General features: G+C 40.7%; 1 protein-coding gene across 1 annotated transcript in view; it reads left to right on the top strand.

The window, feature by feature from the left end:
• The window catches only part of LOC141805927 (netrin receptor UNC5D-like), a 334,456-nt gene that overhangs the window by 251,170 nt on the left and 64,021 nt on the right, over window positions 1–19,265 (top strand). The window contains exons 5-7 of the mRNA XM_074691174.1: window positions 9,182–9,356; window positions 10,409–10,576; window positions 18,665–18,829. Of these exons, the coding sequence (XP_074547275.1) occupies window positions 9,182–9,356; window positions 10,409–10,576; window positions 18,665–18,829 (508 nt within the window). The remainder of the gene's footprint in view (window positions 1–9,181; window positions 9,357–10,408; window positions 10,577–18,664; window positions 18,830–19,265) is intronic.

The following is a 19,265-nucleotide window of genomic DNA, read 5'->3' as shown; positions in this document are numbered from 1 at the left end:
GATCTCATGCTATCTTTAGAAAAATGGGTTTTGATCAGTTTACAGACAGATTAAGGGATTTCTGCAACATAAAATATGTAGAGGTTTGAAAATGTGCACACATTTAGTCTGAATATCCAGGATCACTATATATGGATATTTACAATATGTGAAAGCACAATACCCACTCTTAAAGCGGTTATTTTTGCAACAGGCTGAACATCATCAGTTAAACTGAAGCATCAAAATCTAAAACCATGTTGTTTGTGACATGAAGTAAAAAGAAGACATCAACAGCATTAACATGAAAATCAGTTACAGTGAGTTAAATTTCTGTCACAACCATGTGCTTACATCAGGAGCTAATGCTGCTGTTTCTGTTTCCAAAGCAGCCGCTGGCCTCATGTTACCCCAAGTAAACAGCAGTATTTGTTGTCAGATAGTGAACAAATATAATTAAAAAGTTTTTTAATCAAGCCATGATATTGGCTGCATCAGATTCCGCCGATGGGGATTGTCAATATAGTATCAGGGGCTGAGCCAAGGTTTACTCTGAGATACAAACGGGCAGATGTGGCGGCCTGAATGTCACAGAGAAAGTATTCAAGCACACCTCAGCCATCTCCCATAGATCTGCACAGATCTTTTATACCCTACCTGCAGGCAGAATGCAGAATTAAAACCATAAAGCCCTTTTTTGGTGGGCCATTACTCAGTTTGGTCAGGTCCTGTTAAGCCTAATGAATTATGTAAGACACTAATGTGTAAAAATACAAAGAATGCCTTGCCAGGAGCTGACTGAACGGTCAGGTGGAGTCACACGTGCGTCTAACCCGTCAAGGATCAGCTCTCACCTTCAGGGCACCTTGTCCACTAACTCCCTGCTCCTTTCACCCTCACTCTCGCACTTACAGTTATAAAAAGTTATTAAAGTTTGATAACTCTCTCTCCTTGTAAAAAGATTCAAGCGTTAGCCTTTCTGTGACCCTGAATTCAAATGTTGGAAATCTTATTCCATTTCACTGAAGCTGTATCTTTCTCCCACTGTTGCTTAACTGTGATTTATAATTCATGTAACCTTACAGGGGGGAGACAACCCTTCACCTTCAGTATCATTAAAACTGAGAAACACTTTACATTAAGGTACATATACTCACACAGTGGTGGCTGCTAACAGACACATCTGTCTTATAGTGTCTCTTTATTCAACACTTCTAACTCTGCATGTCGTCATTCCTGAGCATCTTAAATAATCTCAAACTACTTATTCAAAAAAAGTTGTTGATCATGAAATAAGATGTGAAAATGCACAGCTTAGGTTGGATGTGTACTCCTAGAGCTGGAGGATATAGTCATGCACAATTAACATCTGAATAGCGTTAGCTAAGAAAAGCTAATACAGGGCTAATACACACTTCATATGTATCCTAACAATGCAACCCTTCACCCTCACAGTGACCACAGTTTAGGACCAATAGATGTAAGTGGTATCAGAATGAGAAAATAACCTTTATTAAGAAATAGTAACATGGACAAAAAAGGAGGAAAGAAGGACAAGACAACCAAATTAACTATCTAGATCAGTGGTTCTCAAAGTGGGGTCCTAGGACAGGGGTCCACAAAACATAGCTTGGGGGTCTGCTGGATGATTACAAAACAATTGTAAAAGCATGCTATATCGCTGCAAAAAAGCATATCAACAAACTGGGATCCCTTACACCAACAAATCAGCTTTGTTTTTCAAGGGATGGGTAGGGGAGGGTCAGATTTGAAACGATACGGTACAGGTGCCTGGTACCTGGTGATCTGTATCCGTACACAACTGTACCAATTTTCTGTGTGTGTTAGTGGTGTAATGAATATTAATTTGTTTAATGATAAAATCTCAAAGTTTTTCAATTTAACATTATTTCTCAATATACAAATTTGCGATGCTGTGTTCATGTCCAGCATGGAAAAATCGCCGACTCTTCCACTTACTCACAGTCACAAGGATGCAATTAGGTATCAAATTCCAGTACCATTCAATTTTACATGAATCGGTACTTGGCCACCTGTAAAAAACCTGGATTTAGAAAGCTATTGGATATATTCAACTTTATTATAGGAATTTAATATTTGGTGGGGTCACACAGTAAACACAATCATTCTGCACTAAGATCTGAAAGTGAAGGTCGTGGACGTCTAGCGGGAAATTATGTCGTGTTTGAAGACTAAAAAGCATCTGTTGAGAACATTATAGCTACTGTTAGGCAAAATGTAAAGCATCACTATCTTACAATAATTAATATTGAGCTGCTAATTTATGAAAGGAATGACAAAGCACAGCTAACAGTAGTGTATTATTTAGAGTTGTGTGAGTTAGCTGTTGTATGTTGTCAATATTACAAACAAGGGATGTTTGTTTTGGCCAGAAAGTGGCTTATAACCAGTGTTCGCTGTTGTGGTAGAATTTTTGTGGCACAATAGCTAATTTGCTTTCAAACTTACTGTTTTAACTGGAAATATGATTTTTTTATTCTTTTCACTTGCTTATGAACAAAAAGACACTGACATTGTCAGACTTTTTCTTATCTGAAAATCTTGAATATGGCTAAACATTTAAATAAATTTTGAGTTCCTAACTGTGAGGAGGAAAACAGCTGTGGTGAGAAATTGGCAAACACATGCACTGCAGTAAAGCAATCAAAGTTAATGTATATCATGTTAATGCGGAGGCATGGCACACATTCGGTGTTCACCAGTGCTTGTGTGGCTCATTATGAACGATAAAAACACTTTCTTCACTCTTTCAGTAACTGATTAAGATAGATGGTGTTTGCTCATCCAGTAGTCTGAATGCCATATCTTCTAAAAGTAACGATGATAACATAATGATGCACCTCTGACTTCTCCGCCTCTTGGCAGGGCACATGTTTATACTCCGAACTTGAAAGGAAAAATCAGCTGAACATGGAAATAAAGTGAATCTCTTTAACAGAATGGTTTAAATCTTGGTACTTGTCAAGTTCAGTGTTGGCTCTGTTCCATGAACAGGCTTCTCCTCTGATACAGACAGAAGAGAACAAAAGGTTGGGGGTTAATTTTTAATTCAATGAATTTGCTGCATCGTGCCATCTGTCTGCAGGAAGAAAGTCTTCAGGTTATTTTCCTGAGCTATAAGAGAGCACATTTGTGGAGTAATTTGATATAATAGAAGAAAATGTGCAGAGTGACAGTAAAGACGTGATTTGGGTTTGAGTTGGTACACAGTAGCTCTAAAACTGACCTTACACGAGCCAACTCGTGTTATTACATAATTTTCTCTTATCTAATAGTTGGTGTCATCCCAATTTTATCCATGTGACCTTTTCTCCCATCATAACAACACATGCAGTTAGTAAAAATAGCCTGTGTTTAACTGAAAGGGATGGCAGAAAGGGAAGCATTACCCTGCTGCAGCTGTGATGTGAATCTTCCTTTGCATTTAATGCGCTGCTTTGATAACAACAGATAACCTGCTGGTTGGTGCAGAAGAGTCAGATTCTTAGGCTTTGTCTTTCTCCAGTGTGTCAGCCTCTGTCGTGGTGTCACGTTCACCTCCTCTGGATTTTCATCCAGCACACAAACTCTCCTCCTGTCAGAGCTGCCACTCCCTCCTGCCCTGCACTCACCCCCAGGTACCCTCACACACCTGCTCCTTCTTTCCAATCAGCCTGTAACACATAGACCACCTTCCTCTCATTCACTCTCAGGCAGATAGTCTGCTGAGTTTTCTGTTGCTGTTTTCTGCTCCTTGGTTTTTGCTTGTTATGACCCCCTGCTCGCCTTTTGGACTCCTGCTCTCCAGCATGAGTCCCCTGTTGAATATGTTTGTCTCATATTGCCTAACTCCATGATCGTGACTCTTGTGTGTTTTCGACCTCGACTGAACTTTTATTTTACTGGCCTCAGAGTTGTACTTTTGGGTTCAGACCTTTTTTTAACGGAGCCTTTAAATTGTCTCCTGGTGACATTAGAGATACCTTTGGGGGAGAGACTTTTCAGACAATACACAAAGACTATGTATAATGTAACGCTTGTAAAACAACAGAGTTCACCTCTCTTATCCTTTGGTGGAAGAGGCAGCGGTACTTGCAGTGAAGGTGATAAAGCACAAGCCTCCTACTTGTCAAGGTTAATTCCCCACTTCCCCGATAGTAGAGAGGGACAAAGTCTGAGAGAGAGAGGGTAAAAGCTGTACAATCAGAGCAGAACAACTCTGTGCCACACTGAATTCTACCTCACTCTGTTTAAAGGTACATGCTGTAAGGCTCTATAACATCTACAGATACTGCTGCTGAACCAGGGAGCAAGAGCAAGAGAGGAAAGTAGAAGATGGATGGTGTGACTGATGGATGGCAGGAAAGACAGGACACTTGGAATGCATATAAGTTGAGTAGAAACATACTCAGGACTGAGGTAAAATGAATAAAAGGGTGAACAGAAGTGTTACATATGTACAGTCGAATGGTCCAATTTAATACAATAGGTGGATTGATGAATCTTGAAGAAGGGTTGGGTTGATTTATGGCTGGATGCATGAATAAATTGTAGAAGTTTGGGTTTGTGGTATAGTGAGATGCGTATTGATGGATGGATGGATTGACCTGTAGATAAAGGGATGGTTGCATGACTCTTTGAAAGGACGAATGGATGATGCAATAATAGTGTATGGATTTCCAAGATTGGATGGATGGATGGATGGATGGATGGATGGATGGATGGATGGATGGATGGATGGATGGATGGATGGATGGATGGATGGATGGATGATGAATGAATGTTCATATGCATGGATTGAGCTTTGGAAAATTGGACGGACGGATGGATGGATGGACGGATGGATGGACGGATGGATGGATGGATGGATGGATGGATGGATGGATGGATGGATGGATGGATGGATGGATGGATGGATGGATGGATGGATGATGAATGAATGTTCATATGCATGGATTGAGCTTTGGAAAATTGGACGGACGGATGGATGGATGGACGGATGGATGGACGGATGGATGGATGGATGGATGGATGGATGGATGGATGGATGGATGGATGGATGGATGGATGGATGGATGGATGGATGGATGGATGGACCTTTAGAAGAACGAATGGATTGATAATCGCTACCCTGTGGATAAAATGATGTATGAATGTATGTATTATAGGTAGATGGATGGAAGGATCGATGGATGGATCAATTGATTAGCAGATAGATGGATGCATTATCAGTCGGTTGATTGGATGGACGGATGAAAAGACTGATTAAAGGACAAGGATTGGCAGATAGATTGACAAATGGATGGGTGATGAATGGACGGACAGATAAATTGATGGATGGATGATCTTGAGTCCTGGATGTTGGGTAGACGAGGTTTAAGTGGCCGAATGGATGGATGGATGTAAGGAGAGGTAATAAACTTTAAACGGGTAGGTGACAGACAGATGAATGGATGGATTGATGGATGGACAGGTAACAAACAGATGGATAAATCGATGGATCATTTGATCAATTGATGGATCGATCGGTCGATCGCGCAATCGATCAATTGATGGTTAAACTGACATACAAGATGAGTCTTGAGTATCATGATATAGGGAGGGGGAATAAAGGATAAATACATTTTAAGATTCATCAAACCCAAACAATGATGATGAGCCCACAGGAAGGTTTCTTCAGGTTTTCAGATTAAAAGAGGAAAAAGGTAAAAACTGACTGCTTCTATAATTGAGTCACCTGATTGTTGGAGCTGTGGAGAAAGTAATACAGCGCAGTGGACACTGAGGTTGATTAGACTCTGAAGGTGTGAAATAGTGAAAGACAAAAACCCAGAGACAAAGATGGATGGAGTGACTGATACAGGCCACCCTCTGCAGTTTGATGGTTTATCTTGAAAGCTGTGGAGCCAAATGATGAAAAAAGTCAAATTAAAGGCGCATGATGAAAGACTTCTCGGCCATCAAAAGGAGAAAAAAACTGTTTGTGACAACGTGACTCCTGATTTATTGATTTCCCGGCTCAATTTTTTCATCCAGGGCGCTTGGAAAGAGCCAAAGCAATCTCTGAGTTTGTTGGCTGTTGTTATAGTCCCTTGGCAAATGGACACTGCACAAACACACACACACACTCACTCACAAACACACTGAGCCCTAGCACATGGGGCTCCCAGTGAGGCGGAGTTTTTAATCCTCAAATACACTGCCATAAATCAAACCGTGGTCCCTCATGCCCCGGCTCGTCTCTCTCAATGAAAAGCTCAAGCCAGTGGCACATTAATAGCAATTTACAGAGGCAGTCATGCGAGGAGAGGAGCATCAACAGAGCGCCCTTTATTTTGTAGTTCCTTATTACTTTCAGTCACTACACGGCCACTGAATTTGTAACGATAGAAGATGTGCCCTACCTTCTGCATCCCTCCCTCAGAGTGGATGTCGTTCATGTCATACTGTCCCACAAAACCCCTTATCTTGCAACCCCTCACTTATCTTAATACATGTAGTACAGCAGCAGAAAAATGCCTATTTCTGCTTTAAAGGTAATATTTTGAAGCTGCAGTGCAGTCTGTGGAATAGCTCTGAGGAGGAGAGTATTTAGCTTTAAGGAATAACAGCTCACTGTTAAAAATCCTTCTCATTATCTACAGTAAAACCTGCTCATAGAAAAACACTTTGCCAATAGTACTCAGGGGCTGCAGCGGAAATACATATACAAGGGGCTAATTATCTGTTTGGTCATTGATACTCCCATTACTACCCATGCTTATGATTTCACCTCAGTTAGGCTCTCTCAAAGAAAAGCACAAGGCTTTTAAAAGGCAGTAACAGCTGAAAAACAAATATCTTTATCTTCTTATGAGTACAATCAGGATATAACAGGGCTAGTTTATTTTCACTGTATGTGTTACAGGTCCAGGAGATGCAGTCAGTAAAAACGTCCAGGTCTGCTAACTGTACCACAGCTACTAAAATGTGGTAAAACTGACAGAGGAAACCATGTTTGCTATCCCAGATTAATTCATTTTTCTGTTTTCTATTAAACTTACAGTTTTCTATTCCCGCACTTGATAGAAAATTATATCCTCTTCATAAATGTCTCAACCATACTTGACACAGTTTCTCTGTTTTATACTCCAAACAATGTAGAAATACACAGATACCTACTCAAGGCACTTAAATGCTTCTATAATCTCATTGAAACTCACAGGACTACTCAACTGTACTTAAAACAAGCTACATCTGGTTGTAATAACTCTCTGGTATTACTCTATAATGCATACACGCCTGGAGCTGCTTTGAAAATAAGATTAATTAATTCCATCTTTAATAATAATAGCATTTTTTCCTGTTAAAAAATGGCTTTAAATGTTTCTCAAAGGCACAGTAGTTCAAAATAATTTTCTTGAACCTGTGAAATATGTAGTAGCCTTACTTATCGTTGTAAACAAACTTAGTGACATGCCTGCAAGAATATACTCAGATATACAAAAGCCAGGCAGTCTAGCAAGGCTCACACCTATGGCAGGAAAATGCTGCAACTTTCTGACCAATATTAACATTTGAAACAATACCAGACACTCTAAATAACCAACGTCAATATAAGTCAGTATTCTGTGGATGAACTGTATCCTCCAGGATGATTCTAGGCACGAGTGTCCCCTTCAAAATGATCCCCAGCGTAGATGCTGTGGTGTCCACATGCTGCACCGCTCTGTTTCAGAGTTGTTTCATAAAGTACAAAATTATATCTTTAAAATATTCTCCTTGTCTTTAGACATAGATGTTTTCAGTCACTAAAGGGAATGCTTTATCCATTAAAAACTACAAATTAATACATGTTACATGAATTGAGTAGACCAGATGAACAATAAAAACATTTGGAGGGTAATGTAATTTGAAATATATCAGAATGGACTGAAGCATTAAGTGAAGACTAAAAGAAAAGAACAATTAGGTCAAACACTCAATTAGTGCTTGAAGTTGGACTGGAAACTTGCAAAAGTTTCTCCTAAAGTCTAACATCTTTCATTTTTCCAGCTCCGTGGTGCAGAGTATTGAAATGCTCCTTCCCCATGTTTAGTTCGCACTCTGGGAACATTTGACCTCAAAGGTCGAAAGGGTTCGAGTGGCAGAAAGACAGTCAGAGCTGTAAGTGGCTGAGAGATCCACAGACGTGCAGCCAAGCAGTTTAAACTCTACCCTCTGACATGTTGGGGCCCAGTGAAGAGTCTTTTGGAATAATGTGATGTATTCATCTTTATCTGACTCTCACAGCAGCACTAAAGGTGAGCTAGGTTTTTTTTTTATTAGCATTAACTGGCTCCAATTTGAAACATGGCTGTCGTTTCAGACTTAAAACAGGCCATGCTAAACACCCAAGTTAAAAAAGTTAACAAAAATACAGCTCATGGTCTTTAAAAAAGGAATTACTTTCTTTAGCCCATTAGTTTTTGAAGTTTTTAAGTCTGTTGCCATCAGGTCTCAAGAGAGATGGCCAATCGAAGGGAAGGGGTTTGTGGAGCAGGGGTTCCTTAAAGTGAAAGCAGCTTAAATGAAGCGTTTTGGACAGAGGCTAAAAAAAACTGTAAATCATGTAAAAATACTACAGTGGTACTGCAGAGGCTGAAAAAAAAGTGTAACACTCCCTCTTTTAAGCTAAATGTTTACATTACTACAGTGTCAACAGGCTGGGGGACCCTGCCTTAGTTGTTGAGAATGAATTCCTTTGAGGTATTAACCAATCAGAGTTGAGTATTTTACACAGTTAGGTAATAACTGAACAAGGTGGATCACTGCTTTAATGTTTGCAATAAAAAATGCAACTTTATCCTCTTTTGCATAACAAAAGAATTACATAACATCCACTTTATGATCTCTCATTTAAAGCATCAGATCACACTTTGAGTGATGTGGATGAAAGCATCATTTGATCGAGCTCGGCAAACGGATCAGACAGAAACTAGGGAGGACACAGGGATGTAAACAACTGCCCTGCATGACAATTTAGAAATAAACTTGGATGGAAGAATTAATCACCTTATTCAGCTTCTACATTCATCTGTTTAGACATGTATGTAAAAAGGAGAAGGTAGCACAGATCACACTCTTTTATGCGTCATGTTTATATCGACTCAAAGTCCTTCAGCCTTTTTCTCCTCTCATCTTTGTTCTCTGTTGTTCACAGGTTGAATGGCTGAAAAATGAGGAGACTCTGAGCTCAGACGCTGTCATCGATACGAGAGGCGACCACAATCTCATCATCTCGGAGGCTCGCCTCTCTGATTCTGGGAACTACACCTGCGTCGCCAGCAACATCGTGGCCAAGAGACGCAGCGCGACTGCCACTGTGGTAGTCTACGGTAAGATGTTTGTGTTGATACAAAAGAGAGCGTGTCTGGAAGTTGAAGTCTGTCTGAGCCAACATGTCATGAGTTTGCAGCATAATGATCAAAACAATGTCAAACAGCTTTCTTGTCAGCATCAAAATATCAATTTCCTCGACAGAAGGCGGCTGTCAAATTGGCCCCATAAGCAAATTCCCCAAAGTCATTAATATAAAAAGCCCTGCTCGACCGCAGCGTGTGGTCCTTTTTCACACAAGAGTCTAATGAGCAGGTAATGGGCAAGTGATCCCTCATGTGTGAAAACAAGGAGACACAGGCTCAATATTTACAAGAACTCAATTATTAATGGGCGAAGGCAGTGACAAGGACTCTGACAAACCCCCCTCTTTTTATCTGCCAGCACTAAACACCCTGGACCGTGTGCAGCATTTTGTGGAGCTGCAGGCCGGCAGACGCTGCTCCAGCGTATTTTACGGCCCCTGCAGAGAGCTTTGCAGCCACAGAGGAGAATAAGTGAAATTAAAATGTCATACTTGCACCACCTCCTTCCACGGCGGAGGAAAACCTTGTTAATTGAAGAGTTTCTGCGCTCATTTTTACTGACCTTTCATCCTGCTATTTTTATTTTTTCCAAGGGGATATTTAGCAGCTGTGGGAGTTTGTCTAATTCTTTCTGACACCCTGCTGCTGAGGCACATCAATCATTAATTCTCCTAATGCTAATGAAGTCTCTGACAGGCTTACTGCTCCCGATAGCCGCAGACAGATGTACAATAGTGTGATGTTGTATTTCTTCTTGTGCTTTGACAGCAAATGAGCTGATTAGTCAATCACACCCAAATATACCCGACAACAAATCAGACAGAGAAATCTAAGTTGACAGGAGGGAAGACGCCATTGATCATCTTCACAAAGACACCCCCTTTCTTTTTTCTTTATTGTATTTTCTTTTCACCTTCAAGTGAAAGTCTGTGATGCTGCCTTTCTTGGCAGGAAATATGTTGTTAAGCAGAAAAATGTAGGCCAGCTTTGCTTCTATTCATTCTTTTTCTTCTTTTGGCACACAGTGAATGGAGGCTGGTCATCCTGGACAGACTGGTCCCCTTGTAATGTTCGCTGCGGTCGTGGCGTGCAGAAACGTTCCCGCACTTGCACAAATCCAGCTCCTCTCAACGGGGGAGCGTTCTGTGAGGGCATGTCAGTGCAGAAGAGCACCTGCAACACGCTGTGTCCAGGTGAGCACAAGGACATCATCTCTGTTCCCCCCAGTGAGCGTGAGTGTGTGTGCACATCTTAAAGAAACACTTTGCAAATAAAAAACCTCCAGGCTCTGAGATTTTAAAGCTGGGTTTTCTGTCTGCATCGTGACAGAGGTCGTGTCTGTTTTCAGACTCCAGATAAAAGTGTGGATCTGAAAACAGACTTTGTTTTGCATCAGCAGACTTTGGTGCCTGTATAGTGTACAACAGCAGAAAGAGTGATCCATGTGATCAACATCTCAGCTCCTATCAGTGGACTCATTTCAGCTTGGGTAACAAATCCTCGCGATTCTGAGAAGCAACAGCCAATCAGCACTTAGATTTCTCACCTGCCTAAGATAAGTGATCTGACACCTCGAAAGCATCAAGAGTTAACCTGACAAAGCTTTTATATTTGCCTTTAAAAATCTGCATCATGTTCTATCAAAACACTGAAGTGAGCCTCTGTATAACTTAATATTTACAGTGAAACTGAGACTCACCACAAACATATGAACAAGCTAATTTGAACCTTTTTTTCAGATATTTTTGAAGCGTTGAATTTTGCATTACTTTGATCAAACCAAACAAATATCTCCGAAGATGGTTGACCAGAAAGTAAACATGTAGCAAACAGGAAGCAGGGGTCTGAGCTGAAGGTCATTTATTCGTAACAGCTGGCTGCATCCAAACCATCACAAAGTTGGCCATCCTTTTGGACGCATAAATCAATGTCAGACAGACAGCCAAGGTTATGACAGAGGCCAAGGACGCTGAATGACGGATCGCTAAAGAGTCAGTGTCAGTATACAAGAGGGCGGACGGATTGAACTTTGAAGTAGATTTTTACTTTGCCGCAAGAGAGAGGATTGAACATAAAGGCCCCGTTTACACGACAATGTTTCATCTGAAAACCCTACAATGCAGTGAAAAAAATCTGCGTTTACACAGAAACACAGAGGGACTGAAAACGCTGTAGTAAGTGTGCCAGGCGTGTAGGTGGTGCTGTAACTGTCTTGTCCAGAAGCCGCTTTTGGGAGATCTCCACCGAAATAGGGTTGAGCTGATCATCTGGTGTATTGGTGAATACTAAGTGCTAGGGCTGGGCGATTATGGTAAAGATAAGAATCCCGATTGTTTTAAGTGATATTGAAATCACAATTGATATACACAATTATTCATTTATTCAAAAACTCCAGTACTGATTTAAACACAACTTTAAAGAACCAGCAAGTGGCACATACAGTATTATTGATACACATAAGTCACACACACTCTTGCTGTGGCTGCACATGGAACACAGAAGAGCTATGAAGCACAGGAACTTGCATATATCTACAATGTGGGGCATATTAATTGTTTTTCTTCGATTATATTGTTTTTATGATTGTCAGATGGCAAAATTGAAATCACGATTAAAATCCAATTCATTGTCCAGCCCTACTAAGTGCAAAACTGGAGCAACAGATGCACACTTTGTTGAAAGCCAGTCAGCAGATTCAGCAGATTAAGCAGCACAAGCACAACACAGTAGTCTGCGACGACCATAACAATAATATTAATATTGTCCTGTTGTATGCATGAAGCGCAAAGCGGATTGTGACGTAATAGTTTCTACTGAAAACGCCGGCTTACTGTTTACACGGCAACGGTGTCAGCAGCGTTTCAGAAAAATCCCACTCTTGGGGACGTTTTCAAAAGTTTGCATTTTGGGTCGGCTGAAACACTGTTTCCATGTAAACACTAGGCTGAAACGCAACAAAACTTTTGCGTTTCACCCTGAGACCGATGTTGTGTCAACGGCTCCTAAAACTTAAGACATGCAGTGGCGCAGTGGTTAGCACTATTGCCTTACAGCATGAAGGTTCTTCGTTAAATCCCTTGTCTGGAGCAGGAACTTTTCACATTTGAAATGATATGATACCAATGCCTGGTACCTGGCAATCTGTACTGATACTTAACAGTACCAGTTTCCGGTACTTTTGTGTGTTTATGTGGTAATAAATATTGATTTACATGATAATAAGATATCTTTTTTTTAATTAACACATTCATTTCTCATAATGCAAACTTGCAATGCTGTGTTCATGTCCAGCATGGAAAATCACCTACTCTTCCAATCCGTCACAGTCACAAGGATGCAGTTTGGTACCTAAACATGGTACCTCTTAATTTTACATGAATCAGTACTTGGTACTACAGACGGACTTCAATCAGTACCTATAAAAGTACAGAATTCGGTACCCATCCTTTACCTTTCTGGGGTGGAGTAGAGTTTCCCATGTTCTCCCTGGTTGACTGTCTCCACACGTTAGCTCCATGAAAGGCTGATGACCTGTCCAGGGTGCACCCTACAATGTGACACCTGGGATAGCCTCCAGACCTCTGTGACCCTAAACTCCATGAGTGATGAAGCTAAATGAAAGATGTTGTAAAATGTTTAATTTCTAGAAAATTATTCCCCAGGTTCCTTACTTACCACCCAAATACCTGCAAAGAGGAGTAACTGCAATTTCGATTTAATCCCTTGCAGTTCTGCTTATCGATTCTGGTTCTTATCAACTCTTGATTTTGATTCCATGATTTTTGGAAAATAAAAAAGGAATTCAAGAAAAATAAGAAGTTAGCCACTAATCTGTCTATACTATCTGCTTTCTCCTTGCTAACCTCCAAAGTGACAGGCTCTGCTCCACGGGGACTGCTTGTTGGAACCAGGGGTGAAATGGAGCTCTCTGAACTCAGATCTGACAGAAATAGACTTACGGGACTATATTACTTCTATATAAATGTGAACTTTGAAAATCTTTACCTCCTCTGCAGAGTTCTCACAGAGGTTTAATCCTAAAAAATGAATGTCAGCGCCAGAAACCTTAGGCAGATCCAAAACTTGTGTGTCATATCAATTCCATAATTCTTGAAAAAAATGAAAATGGATCCAAAACCAAACCACTTATCTATACCCAACCCTACAGGTGGATAAGATAGGGGGTATTTAAAATTATTGAAGTTATTTGTGGAGCCTAAAGGTTTTTGGTTGGTAGTCGATAGCTGAGAAAAGAGCAGAGAAAAGAAGACGGGACGTGGGGAACAATGCAGGAGTTAGCTCTGGATATTAAAACACACAAGGAGCTGAGTGACAGAGACGTTGATCACATTAAAGAAAACACCAAAAGTCACTTCAAACCTCAGCACAAGAGGACTTTCCACAGGTGCTGCTGTTCGTCCTCCATCTGTTCAGAATGCTGATGGAAAAACACAAATGTGTGTTAATGTTTCAACATCACTGTGAGTAAGAAAGAGTCTATGTTAACGTTAATTTGACTCATAAAGTTTTATAACTTTTATAATAACCCAGAAATAAGACTTGCTGTGTCCTGAATGCTGCTCTGTGTGAACACCTGCTGTATTAAAATGGAGTGAGGGTAGTTCTGCAGGTTAATTCAGCATGCTCATGATTATATTGGTGACACTGCAGCTACTGTAATGTCCCATTATTGCACATTATGTCTTATAAAATATGAAGCCGTAGCCAGCAGGCGGTTAGCTTAGCTCTGCACACAGACGGGGAACTGGGGGAAAGAATTCTGCATATCAGCACTAAAGCTTACAAATCACACTTTGTACTCTGCACTGCACTCCTGCTCTGATCTCTGCCTCACGTTGGACTGTTAAGACATCATCAGCGTGCTTCCTTTGCACTTATTTTAAGACTACAAAGACCTCCAGATACAGCACAGAATGCATGTGTTATATATAATCCAGCTACAGCTGACTGTAAAGCCTTTTGAAATAAGAGTTAGAAGAATATATTACCATCAAACTAAAACCTTGAACCCTGTTTGCCGAACAGCTCCAGGCGCTGGAGTGTACGGATTTCTGTTTGTAATATTTCAGGTTGTTAATTTGCAGGATCTTTGCTTCTTGCTCTGCCTTTCCTGACTCCTGACCTAAAAACAAAACCACTAATTGTTGATTTGACATTTTGGTGTTGGTGCATATTTAACAAACAAGACAAATGTGTTAATTAGTGAGCAGTAGGGCCGGTAAGAGGATGGTTTGACCTTAAGGCAGAGCTAGACAGATGTTACTCCCTGTTTGGTAGACTTGATATGATGGTGACCTGAGCGTGTTTAACCAACACATAAGAAAGCAGATGAAGTGGGTTTCACTTATAATTATACACTCTTTAATTCATGGATGTAGTTTCTGTGACATCACACATCTGTTTATGAAGCAGAGTTTTTAAGCCTTTAGTTGTCATAGTGGACATGCTGGGCTAACCTAGCTTAGTTTGAGTCAGGATGAGGAAAAGAGGCGGGTCTTAAGGCTCTTTGCTGACAGTTACGGGATGTCCACCTGTCTGTCAAATCAACCGGGCTGTTGACATGATTCATTGTGCTGTATGAATGAGTGTGTGTGTGGTTTCTTGTGTTTCTGCTGACAGCCTCTGGTGGACACTCAAGAAACTGCAGTTTAACGCCTCAGCATTGGCTTCATGAATCAAGTTCAGATTTTGCTGCTTGGTTTTGTCAAAGGTTAAAAAAACGTTCTGAGACCAGTTTTTGTGATATTTTCAAAAGTTTTAAAAACTACAGTTCCTCCTGTGTCCACTTGAGGCCAATTGCAGGAACCACATTTCTGACTGGTGGACACCATGTAGCTGTCTGCAAAGAAGCTAAAAGTCTCTTTACCTCATTCTAACTGGAATGAACCAAGACTGAATCAGCATTGTCAATATGGCATCTGTCAACAATAGACTTGAAAACACCATATCAGAAACAAATGGAAGACATCACAGACTATGACTATGTATTATACAGTCTAAGGCTACGACACGAATCCTTTCAAAGCAGTACTCTTGAATTTGAAGAGTTGTGTGCTTCTATTTCAAAAAGACTCAAAAGAAATTTCCTCAAAGTGTTAAGGTCAGAGGAGTAAACTAAAACAGCTTAAAATGTCAAGCGCTCTCATGTTGTCAGACTCTCTCTTTCTGCAGAGCAGGTGTGGAGATGCTGCTCTCTGGCTGCTTAAACAACTCATAATGGATCAGTGCTTTAACAAAGTTTTTCTGTCATTACACCCTTTTTTATTTTAACTCTGCATCAGTGTAGTGTGAGTGTGTGACTTTATTTCGTGTCAGGTTTGAGGACACGGAGAAGGCACACAGTCAATTATCACCACCCTCTTCCTCTCATTACACCAACTGTCACTTTGTCCAAACTCAGCTAGAAATGAGACAGAAAAAGTGCAACATATGTCACTTCTTTGTAACTTAAAAAAAAAATAATTAAGGAAAGGAGGAATGTATAATACATATAACAATAACAATCGGATGCATAAGAATTTGAACTAGTGTGTGCAACCAAATAGGAATCTATACAGATATGTGTGTTTCTGTTTGAACAAACCAAGAAGATAAATAATGATGAGGGCTTCAAAGGTGAAAAGTTTGACAGCCACAGAATAAAAAGGACTTCCTGTTCCACAGAGCGTTTTCATCAGGCACTGAAAACCTGCATCTGCTCATGGGTTCATCCTCCTCACTTGTTGAGCCTCCTTCAGCACTTTGTAGCCCCGCCTCCTGGAACAGGGTCACAGACTTTCAGCCAGTTTTGGGCAGTTCAGCAGTAATTATATTACTTTTTCTAGTAACAAGTGGTGTAATGAATTACTCTAGGGATTAATATCCAGTAGTAATATGACAGTTACTCACACAAAAAAATTAACTTGTTCCCTGACTGTTGATATAAACACATTACCAGTTTAAAATACAACAACCCACAGAATAATTTCATCCCGCACATCATGAATGCCAGGTATGTGGTTTTCCTGTGAAATTGGGCATCTTTTTGGGCAGAGCGGTAGGTAGTTTTTTCTTTGTTGGACAGGCTTTTTTCTTCAATTGTTGTCTTACCTGGCAACCCAGGCTAGCTTGAAAGACAAAGCGGTACACATTTATGTTCAGTGGCTGTGGATTTCAGAAAATGTGTCGCTCATTTAGTTGAACCAGATTTTTATTTCATATACCCAGTAACTTTGATGCGTTCAAAAGCTGTGGGAAAAAACACACCTGTCAGCAATTTCGCTGATGACTTTCACACAGAGGCCATGTGCAAGCTCAGAATCATGAGGAGAAAGGACACAATCACCAATTTTGTAGGATTTAAAGAAAAATAACATAATCGGTAGTGTAGTATATTACTGTTGGCATGGAGAAATAAGTTATTATATTACTTTTAGAAAGACTAACGAGTAATGAGTTATATATTACTTTTATCCAGTACCAGACCCAACACTGAGCTAAGCCCATGCTGATGGATTCCCTCAGACATACACGTCTCGTTAGCATCAATTTCCATTTTGATCCAACTTTAGAGACAAGAACTAAACCCTGATAGGCTTCTGGAGTGGTCATCCTAATGAAAAACATTTAATGCAGAGCATAGGCACCAATTTATGTTTGCGCTGATGGTGCTCAAAATTTATATGACTGATACTTTAATAAAGCTGCTAAAATGAGCGTTTGAGCACATTGTGTTATCTAAAAGCATCGTTAGTGCACAGATTAGCACGCAGACAGTACAGCAGCGAACAGCATAAATGCACTGACGCACACAGTCAAGTTACCCCGTGAACTTTACACACAACAACAACACATTTTTTTTCCTCCCTCATATAATATATTAGCGATGCAACAGGCTCTAGTGGACAGAGAGATCACAGTTAAGGCTATGAGAAATCTAAAATTTGGCTCTCCAGAGACTAGACAATGCTCTGTCCTTAAAGCCAACTAGAATGGAGCTGTCCGTGGTTCTGAAAGTTAATGCCACAAATCACAACATGCCATCTACCAGTTATCAGTATCTGTAATGGTTTGCATGAGTTTTGATCAATTGGTTCTGCTCTTACTCCTCATCATTGAGCTTTAAGGAGACAAATTACAAGACAAAGTTTGCAGTGACACGTGAAAAAAGTGATGGCTTCTGCATTTACATGAATGGATTTGCATTCTTTGTGGGTGCTCAGGCCCCAAAGCACCCACAGAATCTGCGCCTATGATGTAGAGCATATGTGGATGTAATATAACGTGCTTTAAGGATAAGAATAACCCAACAGAGTGTGGAGATGAAGCTTTTGCAGCTACTAATACGACTTGGTTAACTGCTCCAAAAGTGAAGTCGTCTGAATCTGACAGTCGTTGGAAACTTGGGTCTCTCTGCTGACCTTGGTTTTGAAAGTTTTACTTAACTATTCTTCAAAGCTTGCTGGGAGGATGTTGTGAATACATTAATCCTATTCAGCATTAGCCTTGGAAATAACTCACAATCTGATGCACCTGATCCTCACACTGCAGACAGCTAAAGGATAGTGGAGGTGGGCTGAAAAAATGAAGGGATGAAGAACCTGAGAGAGAGGAACAAACAGTAAAAGCTTTGGTTGAGGAGATAATCGCAGAGCAGCAGTTCCAGTTATCAAACTTTCTGTGTAATCTGCTCTGCTCAGGTTTATTTCCCCTTCAAGACAAGCCATAATTTATGATTTGAACCATAGCAGCAGTATAAAGAGAAACTCTCATCAGGTTTAAGAAGAAAAAAGTTATCAGGCAAAGGCAGCACTCTCCTGCAAACATTATCTCCTGTTTGCCGCCTGCCTCCATCTGAAGGAGTCTTTTCTCCCACACTGAGGGTTCAACATAAACAGCACTTTGCCTTCAGATTAGCGGGGAGAAGGGGGAACTTTGGAGGTGGAAGGAGACTTGATCGAGTGTGGCAAACGCGGAGTCTCTTTGTGTTTCATGAAGTCGGCGAGACGGCACAACATTTTGGCACCCTGAGGAGAAAATGTTTTTGTAAAGATAGAAGTGAAGCTCTTACCTTGAAAGTGTTTTCTCAAAAAACCCAGGGATCTATTAAATAAATCAACTGCAGCTCTGAATGTTTTATATGAAAAGTTGGCATTTTTGTCACGTCAGCAAAGATAATTGCTCTTTTCTGCCTCTGTATGTTTTTTCCTGCAGCTTTTCGACCATAAGAGTGTTTTATGTGCATCTTTGTACTCTTACACTTTTGTACTTTCTCCCCTCAGTGGATGGCGGATGGGGAGAGTGGACAGACTGGTCTGTATGCAGCTCAGACTGCGAGAGGCAGCGCAGCAGAGAGTGTACGGCTCCGGAGCCCAAACATGGAGGACGGCTGTGTGACGGCGTGGCGTTGGCTACGGAGAACTGCACCGGCGGCCTCTGCACACAGAGTGGGTCAACATCACTATCTGTCCAATGAGGAAGAGATAGTTCTGCATCATTTCTGTCAGGCCGTCGTGTTCAGGGACTGTGTCATTATAGATTTACTGCTCATATTTTCAGCAGCTTGAGCTCCAACATGATCGTCATTCTAATTAGGCTCATTAGCAGAAGCATCGTCCGTCTTCATTATTCATCCCTCTGCTCCACATGCATAACACGCAACAAATAAACTAACACATGTTGCCAGCACAAACACACTTCCAACACGCTGTCCTAACTGCTAACCTCATGTACTTTGTAAGAAGTGAAATAGCCAAAGAAGAGGTGTTTATTTAAAGGGCTTTGCAGCTTCAGTTCTCTTTCTCCCTCTTCATGGACTGAGCTCAGTTCAAAGTCCACCCACAGCTGATTGGAGCACTTCTCATGGGGGTGCAGGGAGCAGAC

This window comes from Halichoeres trimaculatus, unplaced genomic scaffold (assembly GCF_033239565.1).
Source record: "Halichoeres trimaculatus isolate MK-OKI-2021-1 unplaced genomic scaffold, fHalTri1.1 fHalTri1_scaffold_16, whole genome shotgun sequence".
Taxonomy (NCBI): Eukaryota; Metazoa; Chordata; class Actinopteri; order Labriformes; family Labridae; genus Halichoeres; species Halichoeres trimaculatus.
Note: the sequence above shows the minus strand (reverse complement) of the source record. Positions and strands in the feature narration are given on the sequence as shown.